Source organism: Typopeltis vanoorti, chromosome 16 (assembly GCF_054136105.1).
Source record: "Typopeltis vanoorti isolate ZY-2024b chromosome 16, IOZ_Tvanoo_1.0, whole genome shotgun sequence".
Taxonomy (NCBI): domain Eukaryota; kingdom Metazoa; phylum Arthropoda; class Arachnida; order Uropygi; family Thelyphonidae; genus Typopeltis; species Typopeltis vanoorti.
In genome coordinates this window covers 47,783,367-47,801,139 of record NC_143564.1, presented here as the reverse complement: position 1 = coordinate 47,801,139, position 17,773 = coordinate 47,783,367, and the positions used below count along the sequence as shown (strand labels likewise).

The following is a 17,773-nucleotide window of genomic DNA, read 5'->3' as shown; positions in this document are numbered from 1 at the left end:
CTTGATTAATAGGTCATAGGGTCCATTAAAGCTACTTTGTCTTTCGTTATATGTAATTTTACCATCTACAACATCTTAATGGAAAAGCAATCTGAAAGTTTCAAGACAAATTACCTGTCTACAACTGCTGCTTAAAGCTAAAGCAATTTTATAACCGTAGAATTAATGTGTCAGACATGCATTGAAATTCAAATCAGTCTAGGTAAATCTTAGTAATAACACATACAGCAATCCCTCGATTAATGTGCCCCCGATTAAGTGCGTAGTTTTTTCGATACCCAAATTCGATTAGTGCGCCTATATACATCATAAAAATAAATGTTACAGATTTTAAAAATTTTTGATGTATACATTTTTTTATGGCTGACTATTTTAAAAAATCACTCACCAGAATGAAATAAATTAGTTACCGATTTGAAACATTTTAAAAAGTTATTTTTTAATTGCATACTACACTATTTCCATGTACACTATGTTCAAATTTAATGCCAAAATTTATGTCGTCTGCATTACGTAGCATTTTGCTGATCATATCTCATGCAATTGTTTTCCTTACCTTTTTTATTTTAAATTATTTTCCTAACCTTTAATCATGAGTAAAAGAATTAGTAAGCAAAAAACAGAAGTGTGAAATGATTCAAAAGGTAATCTGATTGGAGGAAAATCTTGAAACAATAAAGAAAAATGAACAAGGCGAGTCCAAAGAAAAGATAGGACAGGAACACAAAAATGGGTGAATCAACTGCTGAATACAAAGAGAAAAGTAAGGCTACTTCAAGTTCATCATGCAGGCACTTGAAATCAAAGTATTATAATGATTGAATTAGATAGACTTCGTTTCACGTGGATCGAAGATTGTAACCAAAAATGGATCCTGCTAAACACTGGCCTTATTAAATTGAAAGCATTGTCTCTTTGTAACCTGGAAAGAAGGGCTATCAATGATGGAAAAGAAGAAGAATTCTACATTAGTGCTGGGTGATTTGAGCATTTCAAAAAGAGAAATAGCCTACATAATATTCTAATCGCAGGCAAAGCTGCAAGTTGAGATAAGGAGATATCTTTTGAAGAAAATTGTGTAAGAAGGGGACTATTGTGATCAACAAATATTTAATGTCGATGAAACCGGCCTTTTTTTTTGGAAGCAAATGCCTTCCAAGACTTTTCTAGCCAAATAAGAGAAATCTCAGCCTGGTTATAAAGTCATAAAGTCGAATGAAATTACTGCTAGCAATATGCAAGCTGTTTGGAAGCACATTCTTCCACATTGTGCAAATGATTTTAGAGGCTTTTCAAATGAATCTAAGTTAATTAAATCTCATTCTGAGAAGTTGAGTGATTCCGACCTGCTAAATTTAGATGCACAGCAGGAAGATCCTGAAGAATATGAAGAAAATTTAATCACTGACAAGACCAAAGAGATTTCACAGAAACAATTTGAAAATATTTTTCGTACAATCTAAGTTTTCAAGCAGCAATGCTTAGAGGCTGATGAAGAGAGAAGCAGTAAAATTTGCAGAAGTAGTAGAAGGGGCAATAGGGCCATACCATCAGTTGTATGAAAAAAAAAAAAAAAAAAAAGAAACAGAATGCATGCCAAACTACATTAGCTCAATTCTTTGTTAAGAAGTAAAATAATAAATTTATATTCTGAATATGTTTTATTGTCTTTCAGCTTCATGGTTTTCCTTTAACTAGGCCCTGAGACATACCCTAATTCTTTTATAAAAAAACTTAAGGGTCAAAAAAGAAATCTGAGGAACGAATTATACATTTTCCCATAGGTTACTATATTCGATTAGTGCGTTTTCGATTAATGTTTTAAAGAATGCATTAGGCGCATTAATCGAGGGATTGCTGTACTAACTTCTCCACATCCCACCCGCAAAAAAGAGCACACGTCCTTCATTCAGCATAATTATAATTACTAATTAAACAGTATATTCATTAATATAACTTACTAATTTTTATTATCAAGTTGCAAATTTTTAGGCTACTATTACCAATATTTTATTATATATGTTGGAAGTTTATTTTCCACTTGGTTAGACTATAATAAATTTAATTTCATCCTTTATCCAAGTGTAAGCAAACAAAGTTTGTGCCTGAAGTATCTTCGGGAGTGAGGCAACTCAGACATCTATAATGCTATGCATTAAGGGAGGGGCCACTACCCAGACCAGTTTCGATCTTTATTGAGGTCTCTTCAGTGGGAGCCGGAGCCAGACCCAGAAGTGATGATACTAAGGCAGAAGCAATGGAGATGTCATATTTACTTATACGAGTGCTAAAAGGTGTACCATCTTATTATTAAATTACTCTGGATTTAGAGAAAGATGTTGAAAGTTTATTTTCCACTTGGTTAGACTATAACAAATTTAGTTTAATCCTTTATCCAAGTGTAAACAAACAAAGTTTACGCTTGAAGTATCTTCAGGAATGAGGCAACTCATAGTAAAGGTGGACCAAGCACTCATTACTCTTCTCAGTATCTCCCATAATGCAAAGCACATCTCCTTGCAGACATGTATAATGCTATGCATTAAGGGAAGGGCCACTACCCAGACTGGTTTCAACCTTTATTGAGGTCTCGCCAGTGGGAGCCAGACATAGAAGTGGTGATACTAAGGCAGAAGCAATGGAGAGGTCATATTTACTTATACGAGTTGCCAAAAGGTGTACCACTACTTTGTTTGCTCTGCATTATGGGAGATACTGAGACAAGGAGTGATGAGAGCTTGGTCCATCTTTACTACGAGTTGCCTCAGTCCTGAAGATACTTTAGGTGGAAACTTTGTTTGCTTACACTTGGATAAAGGATTAAACTAAATTTAATATTTTATTATATATTTTTCTAACAAATACAGTCTTCAAAAACTTGCTTAATCCATGCATTTCTGTCATTCATAATAGCACATCTAAGTACTTGTTTTTAGTTTTAACTGTTTCAGATCAGTTTGTTGTTCCTTAAAAATTGCCAATGTATCTTTTCATCGACCTTTAAAGTGGTAAAAACTCATCAATTTTAAATAAATTATCATTGATTTTATTTTTAATTTTCAAGTGAATAACTTCAATAAAACAGGAAATAAAGCAGGCACTTTTGAAAATTCACTAATGAAGGTGGCTTTAAAAGTTTCATTATTATTATTATTTTTTTTTTTTTTTTTTGTAATAGGCAAGGTATATAGCAAGGCCAATAGCTTAATCCTAATTGTATGGACAATTGGAAATTTTTTCACTTTGAATTCCAAACTTTCGTGGGTGCTCTAAAAAAGTATCACACCTTCTGCATGATCTGCAATTAAGTCATTAGTGAGGTTAGTTAATTTCATACACTCATGTGAAAGATGTGTTTCATTAACAGTGAGCCACTGCAGATCTAAACTAGACTAAAAAACAAAAAAAATTTGGAGAATGTCTAAGCACAGTGTAATAAAACATGACATTTAGCATGCAAGCACTCACACATACACTCTTTCGTGTATTTCAGTAAATAATATTGCAACATTCACCTATGCTTCTGTGAAAACAGAATTAAGCACCTAGAGAATACTGACTGTCCAAGCAGAGCATAAGAAAAAAAAAAAAAAGATATTTAGCATGCATTTTGTATAGTATGTACATACACATATATGTATATAAATACACCACTTCAATGTATTCATTTTAGTAAATACTGCAACACTTACCTGTGCTTCTTTGAATACTCCAATTTGAATACATAATACAGCAATGCAAAACAGAATTATGGGAACAAAAAGGAACTGGTATATTGCTATCTTTATATACTGGAATCGTTTCCTATAAGGAGAAAGCAATATACTGTGACTATTTGAATTTCATTTTTTTTTTAAATAGGAAATCCCAATCACAAAAAAGTTTAACCTATAGCATGCTAACAGATATTGTCCAAAGCTAAATAACTTTGGAATGTCATTCTGGAGTAATAAACATAGTTTCTTATCAGTTCATGTTTCCATTTAATGAGATTGTCATGACCCAAATGAAAATCATCTAAGATTGAGTTATATCACAAAAACTCTGAATATATTTTTAAAACTATCAGCCAAGGTTGAAAAACTTGTGATGTTACAAATATTCATATTATGTAGGACAAGAAATCGCATGCCTTTGGTAGAGAAGCAGATGTTTTTATTTTTTATCCACTACTTCTAAGGACAGCAAACAGATATCGAAAATGTCATTTAACAAACTTATCCATAAATTACACGATGATCTTCAGAAAGGGAAGACAGCAGAACAATGGTTTTAGATACAAACATGAACTATACACAAATTATGTAAAGATGAAAAGTATTTCATTTTAAGAAAATAATTCTGTTTTATAAATCATAAGAGGAAATGCATAACAAATGAATTTTTAGAAGCAAGAATAGTAATAATAAAAAAAATCACATGCATTTTTTCTGCTGATCTGATACCGCTATCTAAGGAAGTATACCAGTGCCACCAGTATATAAGGAAAGTTTTTCCAATGATAGAAGCATTGGAAAAACAGAATATAGAAAAGAAATATATTAGGATAATAAATAAACTACACGAAAAAGAAACAATAACAATAAAACTTGAAAACACAGGCAATCCATTCCGAACACAGAGAGGAATAAGACAGGGAGATCCACTTTCACCTAAACTATTCAGCGCAACATTGGAACAAATATTTAAACTTGGGAAGAGAAAGAATTAATATAAATGGGAAGCACCTCAAACATCTAAGATTTGCCGATGACATAATACTCATCACGAAGAGTAAAGAAGAACTACAATCTATGACAAATGAACTATGGTGGGAAAGCATAAAAATGGGACTTAAATACTGAAAAAACAAAGTATATTTATATACTTTGTTTTTAAATGAAAATGATGATAAAAGAAAATGAAGAGGACAAAATAACTATAGGCAGAAAAGAAACAGATCAAGTAAATGAATATATCTATCTTAGACAAGCAGTAAGTTTTAAAGAAAGACAAAATAAAGAAATCAACAGAAGAATCGATCAAGGTAATAGAAGCTTTAATATACTGAAAGAACATAAAACAGGAAAACTACCATTGTGTTTAAAAAGGAAAATATTCAAAAGCTGTGTGATACCAGTGTTTACATATGGTAGCAAGACATGGAGCATAACAGAGAAACAATGTGAAGATCTGGGGAACAGCACAGAGAAAACTAGAAAGAAGAATGCTGAAAATTACTAAAAAGGATAAAATTAAGAATGAAGAAATAAGAAGACAAGCAGGAATAAGAGATATAATAGAAGTGATAAAAATTCAAAATGGAAATGGGCTGATCATGTAGGAAGAATGATAAATGAAAGGTGGACAAGATCGATAACAGAATGGCAACCAAGAGAAAGGAAAAGAGGTAGACAGAGAAAAGGATGGAGAGATGATATCCAGACGATAGAGAGAAGTGAAATGGTGGTCAGAGACAAAAGAGAGGAAAAACGGATGAAGTTGGAGGAGGCCTATATTCTTCAGTGGATGAAGAAAATTAGATGAAATTTGTAAAAATAAGTTCAAAATTGATGTAAGTTGGGAAAACTGTGTGAAAAGTGAAAATCAAATACACAAGCTGAGTTAGCTTTACATTAGGAACACCCACCTAATAACACATTGGTCCACCTCTCTGGGCAATCATGACTTGCAGATGCCTAGGAACAGATTCCACAAGGTGTCGAACATCCTCCATGCATACCTCGACCCATGTCCACTGCAGCAACTCAATCAGTTCACTCTTATTCTGTGGAGATCAACAGTTCTCACACCTCATTCTAGCATATCCCACACATTCAACTGGGTTATAGTCAGGGAAGTTTGGAGGCCAAGGCAATGTAGCAAATTCTTTGTCGTGCTCCACCAACCACGTAGTAGTTGTATGAACTTGATGACAAGGTGCATTGTCCTGTTGAAAGATGACACTGTAGCCAAGGTAGACCTCCAGCAGATATAGATAAAGATAGTTGGCTAACAGGTCCCTGCAGTGTTCGCCATTCAGTGTTTGTGGGATGATAACCAACAGATCTAAGGCATGTCAAGAAAAAGCACCCCCAGACCATAACACCACCTCCACCAGCCTGTTGAACCCCAACTGTGCGACCAGGTGATAGGACTTCATGCTATTTACACCAAATGCAAACCTTGCCTTTAGCATGGTGCAGCAGGAAATGGGACTTCGCTCCAGACAACCTTCTTCCATTTGCCGAAGGTCTACTGGCAAGGTTCCTTGGCCCATGTGAACATTATTTGTGATGCAGGGCCGTCATCATGGGTACCCTAGGCAAAGCAAGGTACAGCACATGGTGCATGCGAAAATGGGTCAAACTGCCCTGCTGTATTAGCAGGTGAGCTGTGTGACTGTTGCATGTCGTTACTAAGATACCAGTCGTGACACCTGGCGCTCACCACAAGGATCAATCAGATATGGCTGACAAATGTGAGCCCTACTGGGGATATCTGTTCATGATTAATCCAGTCCTTGATACATACTGGAGCAACCAACAATGGCAGCTGTTTCTGAAATACTGGCACCTGCCCTCCAGGTTCAAGGTCTATCTACCCAAGGTCAAATTGGCTTACGTTGCCATATTCCCCATTACTGGTAAACGTTTATTGATTATGTACAAAGGATAGGTGTGCCCATTTATAATAGCCATATGTGACGTTGATATCATGTGGCACTTTATTATCATGATGAATATGTAAATCAGGGGGGGGGGTGTCCTAATGCAGTGGATATCAAAAGGCAGATATAAAACCATAAAAACATTTAACAAATATTTGGAAAGCAATGGATTTAAAGATTAATAAAATTTAAATTATGTACCAAACACAAAAACAAACCAGCCAGCATTATGCCGGGTTGGTTGGCCGAGTGGTTAGCGAATCCGCTCTCCAGCCAAAAGGCTGTGGGTTCAAACCCAAGCGTGGGCATGGATGTTTGTGAAAATGCTGGTCAGAGGTAGATGGTGTTAAATTGTGAATGAAGCTATGTTATGTAATTTATTATTTTTCATTCACATTTAACATGGCTTATTAAATATTAATCATGGTCTATATAAAATTGTTTATTATTCCTTAATTAAGAATTACTAATTAAATATTTATTCAAAACTTGACCTATTGTTAGTTTATAAAATAATAATATGTTTAGAATTTTGTGTAACTAAATATATATGGTATAACGTAAAGTGTTAATTTATATTTAACTGTATACGTAATCAAAAAGTTAAAGAAGTAGCTTAAATATTCTGTTGTTTTATATTGTGAAATATTTATTGTTATGTAATCATTCATGAATAATATTAGGCCATACATTAGATTAGCGAAATGTTTACGTGCAGTCTGTTGTCATGGAGACGCACGCGTAAACAACCACGAGTGGAGTAGAGCGTGGCGTTCGAACGTAAGGTGGGAGTGAAGGTGAGAGATAGATAGATATATAGAGAGAGGGATAGATAAAGCAGAAAGAGAAGGAAGGTCATAGATAAGACAGGGAAGGGAGAAGAATTATTATTAAGCGAGTGAGGAGAGAGTTTTGCGGAACCAAGATTATAAAATCCTCAGGGCAGAAATTTATGAGTATAGTGTTCGGAAGAGAACCTATAAGTAGTGAAACATAAAGTTTAATGTTATAAGCGAAATCTGCTGTTGTTATGAAGAAAGGTTGATGCCGTAATCAGATAAAAGGAAACTGGACAGTCAATGCGAAAATTCTGATTAGTTCCAGTTAATCTGGATTACGATTAAATTCTATGTTGCCCTAGGAAAAGGTTATATTGATTACTTGGAGAAAAGTGAACAGGAAAAGATATTAGTACCTAATTACTGTTGTTTGGAATAGTGAAGTGCGACTTACAGTAATACAGTTTAAACTATGGAGAATATTTGTTATGTGTGTTCCGCTAATGTTAATTAAGTTAATTCATAAGTGCTCTCTCAATAATTTGATGTATTGAAGAATTTGTCTGGTAAGAGTAGTTGTATAAGTTTCTCTATTCTAGCATTAACTGTAATATACCTCCGATGCTCAAGGTCCGGGAATATATTTACTTGGAATATACCTTACGTAGTTTATTGCCTGCTGTGAATATAAACATTGAGCTGATAGATTTGTGAAGACTGAATAAAATGTGAAATTGTTATATTAACTTGAGATAAGAAGATTTGTGTTTTTTTTGAGACTGTGAATAGCATATGAAAATTAGAACATTGGATTAGCATCAGTGACCTAAGAAGAAGTGTTAAGTTAATTGTATAGTTCCATTTAAAAATAGAGTTCTTGTATTTGTTAACCATATCATATATTAAATATTTTATTTTGTTGATCTAAATATTGTGTTTGCCTGAATTCCTTATTATTGCACCGTTCATAAATATTCGAATCTTGCGGGAACCCCAAGTAAAAATGATAATAGATGATTCGGCCTAATGAGATGACTGTTAACTTAATTTAGAACTGATCCTACTATTTATATAGACTAATCTAAGAATAGGGTGGCGCAGTATAAATATAAATTTCCCTACTTTTGGATCGGTGATCATTTCGTAATTAGTTGTATTATTCATAAAAGTGACTTGAAACTAGATAGAATTAGAACACGACAGAAGGAGCCGTCCCGACAATGGCATTGGTGTAGAGGATGAAGGTAATTGCAGTTGTTGGAGTGGTAGAGACAGAGAGTTGTAGAGTAGGTGACCTCTCTCGATGAGTCTTTGGACTCCCTGGAGGGGTTATGTAATAATAATTATGACAGGGTGCTGGCCATTTTTTGGTAGATTATCATCAGATAAATGATAAGAACAAGAGATCCTCCCTGGAAGCTGTATAAGGAGGGTGTGAGCAAGGGATTGAGAAGTAGGTTTTTTCAATGGAGAGTTATTAATGATTGGAATGCACTGCCTGGGAGCATGGAGTCAGCAGAGAATTTGTTTAAGACACAGTATGATGAATTGTGTGTATGACAAAAGGACCTCCTAGATGAGTGTGTGACTCCATGGGGTGTTAGGATAATAATAATAAACAAAGGTAGTTATGAGATTGCATGTAGTTCACTAGCTATTACAGTTAGGTTGGTTTAAGAGTAAGGGAAACTAGTCCCTTACTAAGCATACAATTTATTTTATGTAAATACCATGAAGATATTTTTTTAAAAAGATTCTAAAGAACGACTGGTGAATCCAATGTAATAGGTAATGCATCAGGGTTGGCAGTTAAATTTGTAAAAAATATGTTATCTAAGTGTAATTGTGGTTTTATGCTACAAAAAGTTAGCATGCCAGATAGGCATGTAGTGAGGTTGTCTGCAAGGATAGAAAAATCAGAACCCCATGGTGGACTCATTTAATTAAAAAAGCAGTCAAGGAAAAGAAGAAAACATACTGAAAATTTCATGGAAAGTAAGTCAGCTTGTGTTTTTGAGAGAATATGGAGAAAAATGTAAGAAAGTGAAGCACTTTGTAAAATTAGCTAAACAAAAGTCATAGAAAGAGTTTGGTAAGAACATTGAAAACAAATATCAGAAGGGTGGTAAAATATTCTGGAGCCTATTGAAAAAGATCAGAAATGGAGGAAAGAGTACTGTAAAAGGAATCACACATATTAAAATAAGACATGAAAACTGAAAATAAAGATATTCTGGATATCTGGAGTGATTACTTTGAAAGATTGCTAAATAACAGAAACAGTGACAGCAAGGTGGTTGAATACACCAAAAATGGAATGTAATAAGGAACACATACACTGCTTGGAATGAAGTCCACAGACACCAGAGTGTGTGTGTGTGGAACAAACAGCCATGGCACTCACCTTAATAAGATGTAGGACTACTTTCACTATGATGACTGTAGCAAACTTACAGGGCATACTTTCCATAAGCATACAATAGCAACAATAGGAATTTTCGACCATTCTTCCTGTAGGCATGTAATGAAGACCTAGAATGTTGTGGGGCAGAGGTCCCTTGATCTTGCCCAATGCTCCAGTTCATGGTAGTGGTTAAGTGGTTCATGGTTAAGGTAGTGACATTCATGTCCACAAATCACATAGTTACAGCAGCAGCCTTAGGTCAAGGTGCATTGTCTTGCTGAAAGAGATGCTGGTCAGTTATGTAGAAATGATACAAAGTAGGAATAATTGCATTGTTAAAAACTGTTCAGATAGCTCTCCTAGTTGAATGTTCGTGGCACCACAAACAGAGGTCTGAGACCAAAGCAGGACAAACAGGATCATACCATCACAATGTCACATCCAAATTTAATACTTGGAGTTATGACATCTGCTGAGAGATGTTCACTGGGCATGTGAACGTCTAGAGGGTGTAGCATGATTTGTCAATACATAACACAGCTTTCCAAGTGGTGCAAAGAGTTTGCACCACTGAATACAATACTGCATGTTATTTGCGTAATGTGGGGGTTGCATATTGTGATTCTACCATGGAAACCCACGTTGTAAGCTTCAGTTCTGAATGTTGTTGTGCAGATTCATGTTCTGGTCAATGCCTGAAACTATGCATTCATGTTGGCCAATGAATAGCAGTTTTTAGATATTATCCTTTGTAACACCACCCTATGGTCACATTAGGTGACCGTAGTGGTGCTACGAAAGTAGTGGTTCATCTGCTGAGGGCAGCACTTGCAGTTAGCTCCCTGTATGTCCATCTCAGTATGGTATCACTGATTCTTGATCTGGGATGGCCCAATTTGTCAAACAGATAGGCCTGCAACTTGGCATCGTATCACAACCGCTTTCAAACTCCATGAGTTCCCTTCTCACAGCTATTTCACAAGGACACAGTTGCACTTACTAGGGAGCATCATATTCCTCCAATTTATGCCAGCTCCAAAAATGTGACTTGTTACATGGCATGATGCACTTTGTCCATGGGGATGTCCAATGACCTCTTTCCAAGTAGTGTGTGTAAGTATATATTTATTTATTTATAGTGCAAAAGTATAAAAAATATGGAAAACTACAATAAAACATGATATCCAATTAACCAGATTTATTATCAAAAGCATACTGTATACATATGATTATATTATAGAACAATGAAGATGACCTACAAAGTTCAATTTACAAATTAAATAAGATAAGCCAGATAAACTATCTAAACATATCACAAAAGAAAACAAAATCATTGCATTTAATGTTGGAGATTAAATGAATTACTTGAAAAATAGCTAAAATAGAAAGGTGACAATTTAGTTATTTAAGTTGCATAATAACATATCTAAAAGACAAAGATATAGATGAAAAAAAATAATTAATTTCAGGAAATCTGTGGAAGAAACACAAGATGTTTCTTTCATAGTTACACAGTCATCAGAATGCATTCTAATAAATTATGGAGATGACACTGTGCTTTAACTTAGATTGAATATAAACCAAAATAATCACCACACGCTTCGGCCTTCACATCAAGATCATCATTATTGAGAGAGAGAGAGAGAGAGTGTGTGTGTGTGTGTGTATACACACACACAGAAAGAGAGACAGAAAAGGAATAATAGTCTAACCAAGTGAAAAATAAACTTCCAACATCCTTCTCTAAATCCAGAGTAATTCAATAATAAGGTGGTACACCTGTTGGCAACTCATATAGGTAAATATGACCTCTCCCCAGTTGGGTCTGCCTCCCACTGACGAGACCTCAATAAAGGTCAAAACCGGTCTGAGTAGTGGCCCATCCCTTAATGCATAGCAGTATACATGTCCGCAAGGAGATGTGCTTTGCATTATGAGAGATTGGTCCACCTTTGCTTGGATTTGCCTGGTGTTGCACCACCTTTCCTCAGTCCTGAAGATATTTTCAAATGCAAACTTTGTTTGCTTGCACTTGGATAAAGGATTAAACTAAATTTATTATAGTCTAATCAAGTGCAAAATAAACTTCCAAAGAGAGACAGGCTATGTTGTTATCATACACAAATTATGCTAAAGTCACTAATTTGGTCAGCCATTAACATGACTAGCCTGATTTCTGTTTTACTTCAAAGCTAGAGTCCTGTTATCTGTTTGGCTAGAAAATTACAACCAGATAAAGTTAAAAAAAAAAAAAAAAAAAGTTAGGCTAGAGATTACTCAGAGAGAAATAGAACAAAAACAGTATTGATGATGGCCAATATATGAAATTATTGCTTACAGGCCTAAAATGAGGGTTTGCTGGAGAACTTGCAAGAATGTACTATCAGCTAATGCCTTTTATTCCCATATAGGGAGTAGGCACGGCTGTTTTAGTGCTATCTAACTTTTGGAGACTGAGTGGGCAATTCACTCTCCACTCATAGCCAATCAGAAATAGCTGGCCCAAGGCTATCACTAAGTTTTTGGCATGCAATGAAGAGAAGGCTAACAAGTGCCGCCATCTTGTGGTCCCAAACACAATATTTTTAATGTCTGAAAATAGAGTGGGTTCGACGGTTGATTTTTCTGAGTTTATGGGACGAAAAATTCAAAGTTTCCAGGAGAAAAAACTTGCTTACTTGTGCCAGAGATCGACTAACCCGGAAACTGGTAAAAAAAAAGACTTAAAACATATTCCTCTAGTCAGCAAGTAGATATGAACCCAAGTCTTCCTTCATGTGGTCAAAATGCCATAGAGTGCAAATACCACTTTCACTGAGCTACACAGGCTATTATAAGAATGTGTGCCATCCATATTGTTGGGAGTTTTGGGTCACCATTACTGTTTAGATATTTATATGGCTTACACATGTATAAAAAAATATAGAATTACATTCAAAAACTCTGATATATTTCATCCAGTGTAACATGAACGTCTTCAGGGAGAGAGAGTAAGGCCATTCAAAACATGAATTGTGAGTTGCACGAGCTTACTAGTTCATCTCTCAGTAACAGCTGAGTTGATTGACAGGATTACACTATTAGAGTTCAAAGGAACAACTGCAAAAATTGGGCAGATTAAAAATATAAATAAATAAAAAATTACAAACAGTTAATATTATTCCCTTCCCAAAACATGGAGATTTGAACCCACTGAAATGAAAAATCTTTGCTGACTCCAAAGAACTTTGTTCCTAGTATCAATTGCACATAAAAAAATCTTGCTCTGTCAAGGACTTTATTGCATCATTTGGTAATAAGTCCTTTATTACCAAAAATTTAACAATTTTAGGCTTCATGTCTTAGTAAGAGCACTCTCAAATTCTTCTTACTTATGTTAAAGGAATATCAAAAAGTAAGGCTGCAATTGTTTTGTTGAATTATCATCTGTTCTTTATCATCTGACTACTGTGTACAGATTTGGTAACCTACATTTTTTGGGGATTGGAAGGTGGTGGAGATGATTCAAAGATGAGTAACCAAGCTGGTAACAGATCTGTAAAATGTTCCAGTAAATAAGGTTAAGGAGATGTAGGTAATTATGTTAATAGATAGTGTAGGTCTCCCACAATGAATCTTTTGACTCCATGGAGTACCTATATAAATAATAATAATAAACAAGTTAGTACAGGAGAACATCTCTTGAACATAATGGGTGGGATTCAATCTGCACCAGCAGCCTTTTTGGTATTCAAGTCATTCAAGTTTCTTCACAGATGTCTTTCTGGCAGAAGGTCACAGAAGACATGAGATTCAATGTTCTAGGCAAAGAAGGATGTAATTTGCTATGGTCACCTATGGAAGAGTTGAAAGAAAAGAATGAAACCAGGACATCAGCCTTATCTTTAGGTGATGTTACAATGCCACCATTGTAACATCTGGTGATGTTACATAAGCCAGATTAGGGTGAGACAGGAGGTAGCACAGATGGACAAAACATTGTGCCCAACAGTTTTTCCTCGATGAACCAGCATCGAATGTATAGTGTGGGTCTCTGACAATGAGTCTTTTTAATCCATGGAATATCTGTATAAATAATAATAATAAACAGTTCAGGAGCACATCTCTTGAGCATAATGGGTGGGATTCAATCTGCCAGTGGCACAAGCAGCGAGTTTCTACATTTATCTTTGTTGAATTTGGATGTTGCCCTTTTAATGGTGGTTTTACAAGTTTTACAAATGTGTAGGTTGTGAAGGAATCTGTAGTTTTGGTCTCAAGTCACCTACGATAGACCTTTTTTTTTGGACTGCTATGACACACTTCTTGGAGAACCATGGTTTAATATGGGTTAGGAAATTTGAACAGAGTGAGGAATGAAAGCTTTCATTCCAACATGGATTATATCTATAACAAAATCACAACAGGTATCATCTTGATCTGAAAAATGAAAACAGTAATCAAACCATGGAAAGGAGTAAAAGTCATGAAAGTTCTTCCACTTGGCAGTCTGGTTGGCCGAGTGGTTAGCATATCCGCTCTCCAGCCAAGAAGCTGTGGGTTCGAATCATGTCTAGGCATGGATGTTTGCGATTGTTTTCCACCTTCATACATTCATACAAGTGAATAAACACTCTCACAAGATGGAGTGGGTCACCATTGGAGAAGTAGATCCAACCCTCCCACGATGGAAGAGACCTTTACCCCAGCAGCAGGGGGAAAGAGGCTGAAAAAAAGTTTTTCCACTTGGTATTGTTGTAAAACAGAGTATATGAGGTTGTGAATGTCTGAAAGATGTTCCACCACAGATGAAACTTGAATGAGATTGTTATCTGAATTACCAAGAGGAGCAGTCACCTCAACAGAGCATCTGGAAGGTGAACCAGTTAAGAAGAGAACAAGAATACTGAGCGAGTGTAGAGGATTCTCAGGAATTCTGGTAGAAGATAAATGTTTCAAGTCATTGCTTGCAGCAAAAATCCCTGTCTCCCTTCAGCTTGGACAGTGAAATTCTAAAACGGGAGCCAATTAGAATTGTGGACATTGAAATCGCCAAGAAGGATGACTTCACTGTTTAGAAATTTTGAATGAATGAAATCAAGCACTTTAAATATAGGAAGTAAGATCAGTCAGAACGATTTTCAGAATTGGAGAATGGTAGAGGCAGCAGATGAAACAAAATGAGGCAAAGAAATCTTGATTTACAGGAGATCAAAATGTTTGAAATTGAGCCACAAACACCTCCCATATGGCAAAACATCAGGTTTGGATGATTGAAAGTGAAGATGCATGTCATTTAAGTTATTGTTGATGCCAGTAAAGAAAATACGAAAAAATTTTTTTTAAATTAAATTTATTTTATTTTTTATTTTTATTTTTTGGAATTTTCAATGAAGTTTTTTTTTTTTAGTTTAATGGCAGAAACATTATACTTATTGAGGCTTAGTTTCATATTTAATGTTTCAAAATGTGAAGAGAAAAACAGAAGTGGAGAACATGCAGTAGGAGAAAAATAACTCTTGAAAATGTAGCCCATACAGAGAGCATCCAGTCTCCAAAACCATTCTAGTTTATTTTCATTCTTTCACCATTCCTTGTCCTGCTCTTATTTGTTATCCTGTCTGAGTCATTTTCCAAAGTGATAAGCTGGTCATTTGTTTCGTGAGACTTTGGAGTAAGAAAAAGATTCAGAAGGATTGGTTACCGGCCATCTGCAACCTAGTTTGGAGGTGGAAGCTGCCACCTTAGGACCTCTAAACTTGCCCTAAGTCTCCCTTCTCTCTTTCTTATATGACCAAGCTTGCCACTGGAATTAGTACTCAATCTTCAACTTGGTTGTTCAGGTTCCAGGATTCACCACATCGATGTGAGATCTGGATTGGGAAGGAGAGGCTAGGTGATTCTACTTGAGAGGATCACATATTATGCACTATCCTTTGAACCTCAATAATAAAATAACAATTTATATAATATAATATAAAATTAAAAAACATATTCAACTCTTCAGAGAATCCCCTTCCCACCCGGGAAAGGGAATTCTTGGAGGAGTTGAATATGTGATCCCACACTATGAGGTATACTGAATCGGATGCACCTGTAACATATCCTATATTGGTGAAACCGGACACACAATTCCAATCCATGAAAAAAAAGGCTGCATAAGGGTCAAAGCTGGATAACTGAGAGGAGACCTCCACATAGCCTTTTAAAGGAATGCAGAGAACTGATCAGGGCTTCTGACCTAATGTCCAATCCTCACCTTCTTGTGGTGCACCTTGTTAGTATCTACTTGGATACTGAATGAACGAGGATGGGCTGGCAATTTCAAATTTAGCTGACCAAATTGTATTCTTATTAGTTTAAACCACAAATAAAATGATGGTACAATAGTGGTATGAAAATCAGCAATAACAAGACAATGCAAATAGGCAGAAACTTTGAAAATATCAACTGCATCGTGAATGGAGAACCTATACAATAAGTAAAACATTTCAGCTACTCAAGTACAATTTTAAGTGAAGACAGTAAATTAAATATGAAAATAGACAAGAGAATTAACAAAGCCGGTATGGTAGGAAGTCAACTGAATAAATAAAAATAGACATTGTTAGCATCCAGGAATGTGTTAGCAGAGCTAATCTCAGGTGGTAGAATGGGAGAGGAAAGATTAGCAAAACAAGTGTTCTCTGCCAGGTTGGCAGGAAAAAGACCCAAAGGAAGACCAAGATATAGGTGGAGTGATACAGTAAAAATTGTCGTAGAAAACAGAAATATAAGATCTGATAATGTTGGAGTCTTGACAGATAACAGATTGATTTGGAGGAAAATTGTTGATAGCAAGTTAGTAATGATGCAAGTTCTTCATGTAGTACTATCATAATATCCTGTACATCCCTTGAGGATACATTGTAAACAGGGGGGGGGGGTCTCTGTGCTTTTATATTATCTTCATATCTCTTATTTTATCCATCTCTTACATGCGATATTGTAAACTTTTGTCTATATATATATTACTTTATACTGTAACTCCTTTTCTGCTTATTTTAACTGCTTTCTGCACTTGCCTTCTTATTCCTCAAACACCAGAAAATTTATTTGATAAGCTGCGCCACTGATGTCCGTCTTCTAGAAATGAGAAGTGGTAAGTGCATCCAGTAGTCTTCCCATTATATTCAAATTACCCCTGATTAATTAATATCTGCAGTCTTGGTCTACTATCTATCCTTACTATCCTTTCTCCTGGGTTCCCCCTAATAGGCTCTAATATTTTTCGGAACAGTGCATCAAAAAATTAAATATCAGGCGACACACTATTAACATTTAAACAACACATTTAGGCTTTACACTATTTACACTATTATTCCATTAAAGAAAAAAATGCTTAGTTTAACTCTAAATAACACGATTATGTTAAGATGCCCTTTCAATTCATGATAATCATGTCACATAAATATCCACTCCTTTCCAATATCAAGTTTTTCTATCCTAAGCAACTTAAACTATTAACAAACTGTTATACACATAAGAATATCATTACACATAAAAGTTCAATCCTTTTGATACTAAAATAATACTTTAGGCAAAATGCATTATTAACAAACTGTTACTCTCTGACTGTTACACACATAATCTTCTATTACTTATTAAACATTTTAATCCAACCATTAACTTTTGCTCAAATTCAGCGGTCTAATCTTAACAGTCCACTATTAAAGTTCTCCTAAAATTCATAAAATTGAGGGAAAAAAATTGAACTCACTTTAGGGCTGCTACCCACTGCGTTTTCTTATTCCCTGGCTTTGGATTGGAGTCCTGACCTTTTCCTCCTGTATCAGGTTTTCTTTCCCTTCTTACACCAGCAATAGATTTTACTGACGACTTCTGGGACACTGTCCTCCCGGCACTCGGGCAAAGATTTTCGGCTTGAGGAGTACTTGCGTGCACGTTAAACTAACAAAGCAA

General features: G+C 35.3%; 1 protein-coding gene across 1 annotated transcript in view; it reads right to left on the bottom strand.

The window, feature by feature from the left end:
- LOC150098002 (organic solute transporter subunit alpha) overlaps positions 1-17,773 on the bottom strand; it is a 190,179-nt gene that overhangs the window by 63,619 nt on the left and 108,787 nt on the right. Inside the window, exon 6 of the mRNA XM_090405982.1 lies at positions 3,693-3,804. Within this exon, the coding sequence (XP_090262108.1) occupies positions 3,693-3,804 (112 nt within the window). The remainder of the gene's footprint in view (positions 1-3,692; positions 3,805-17,773) is intronic.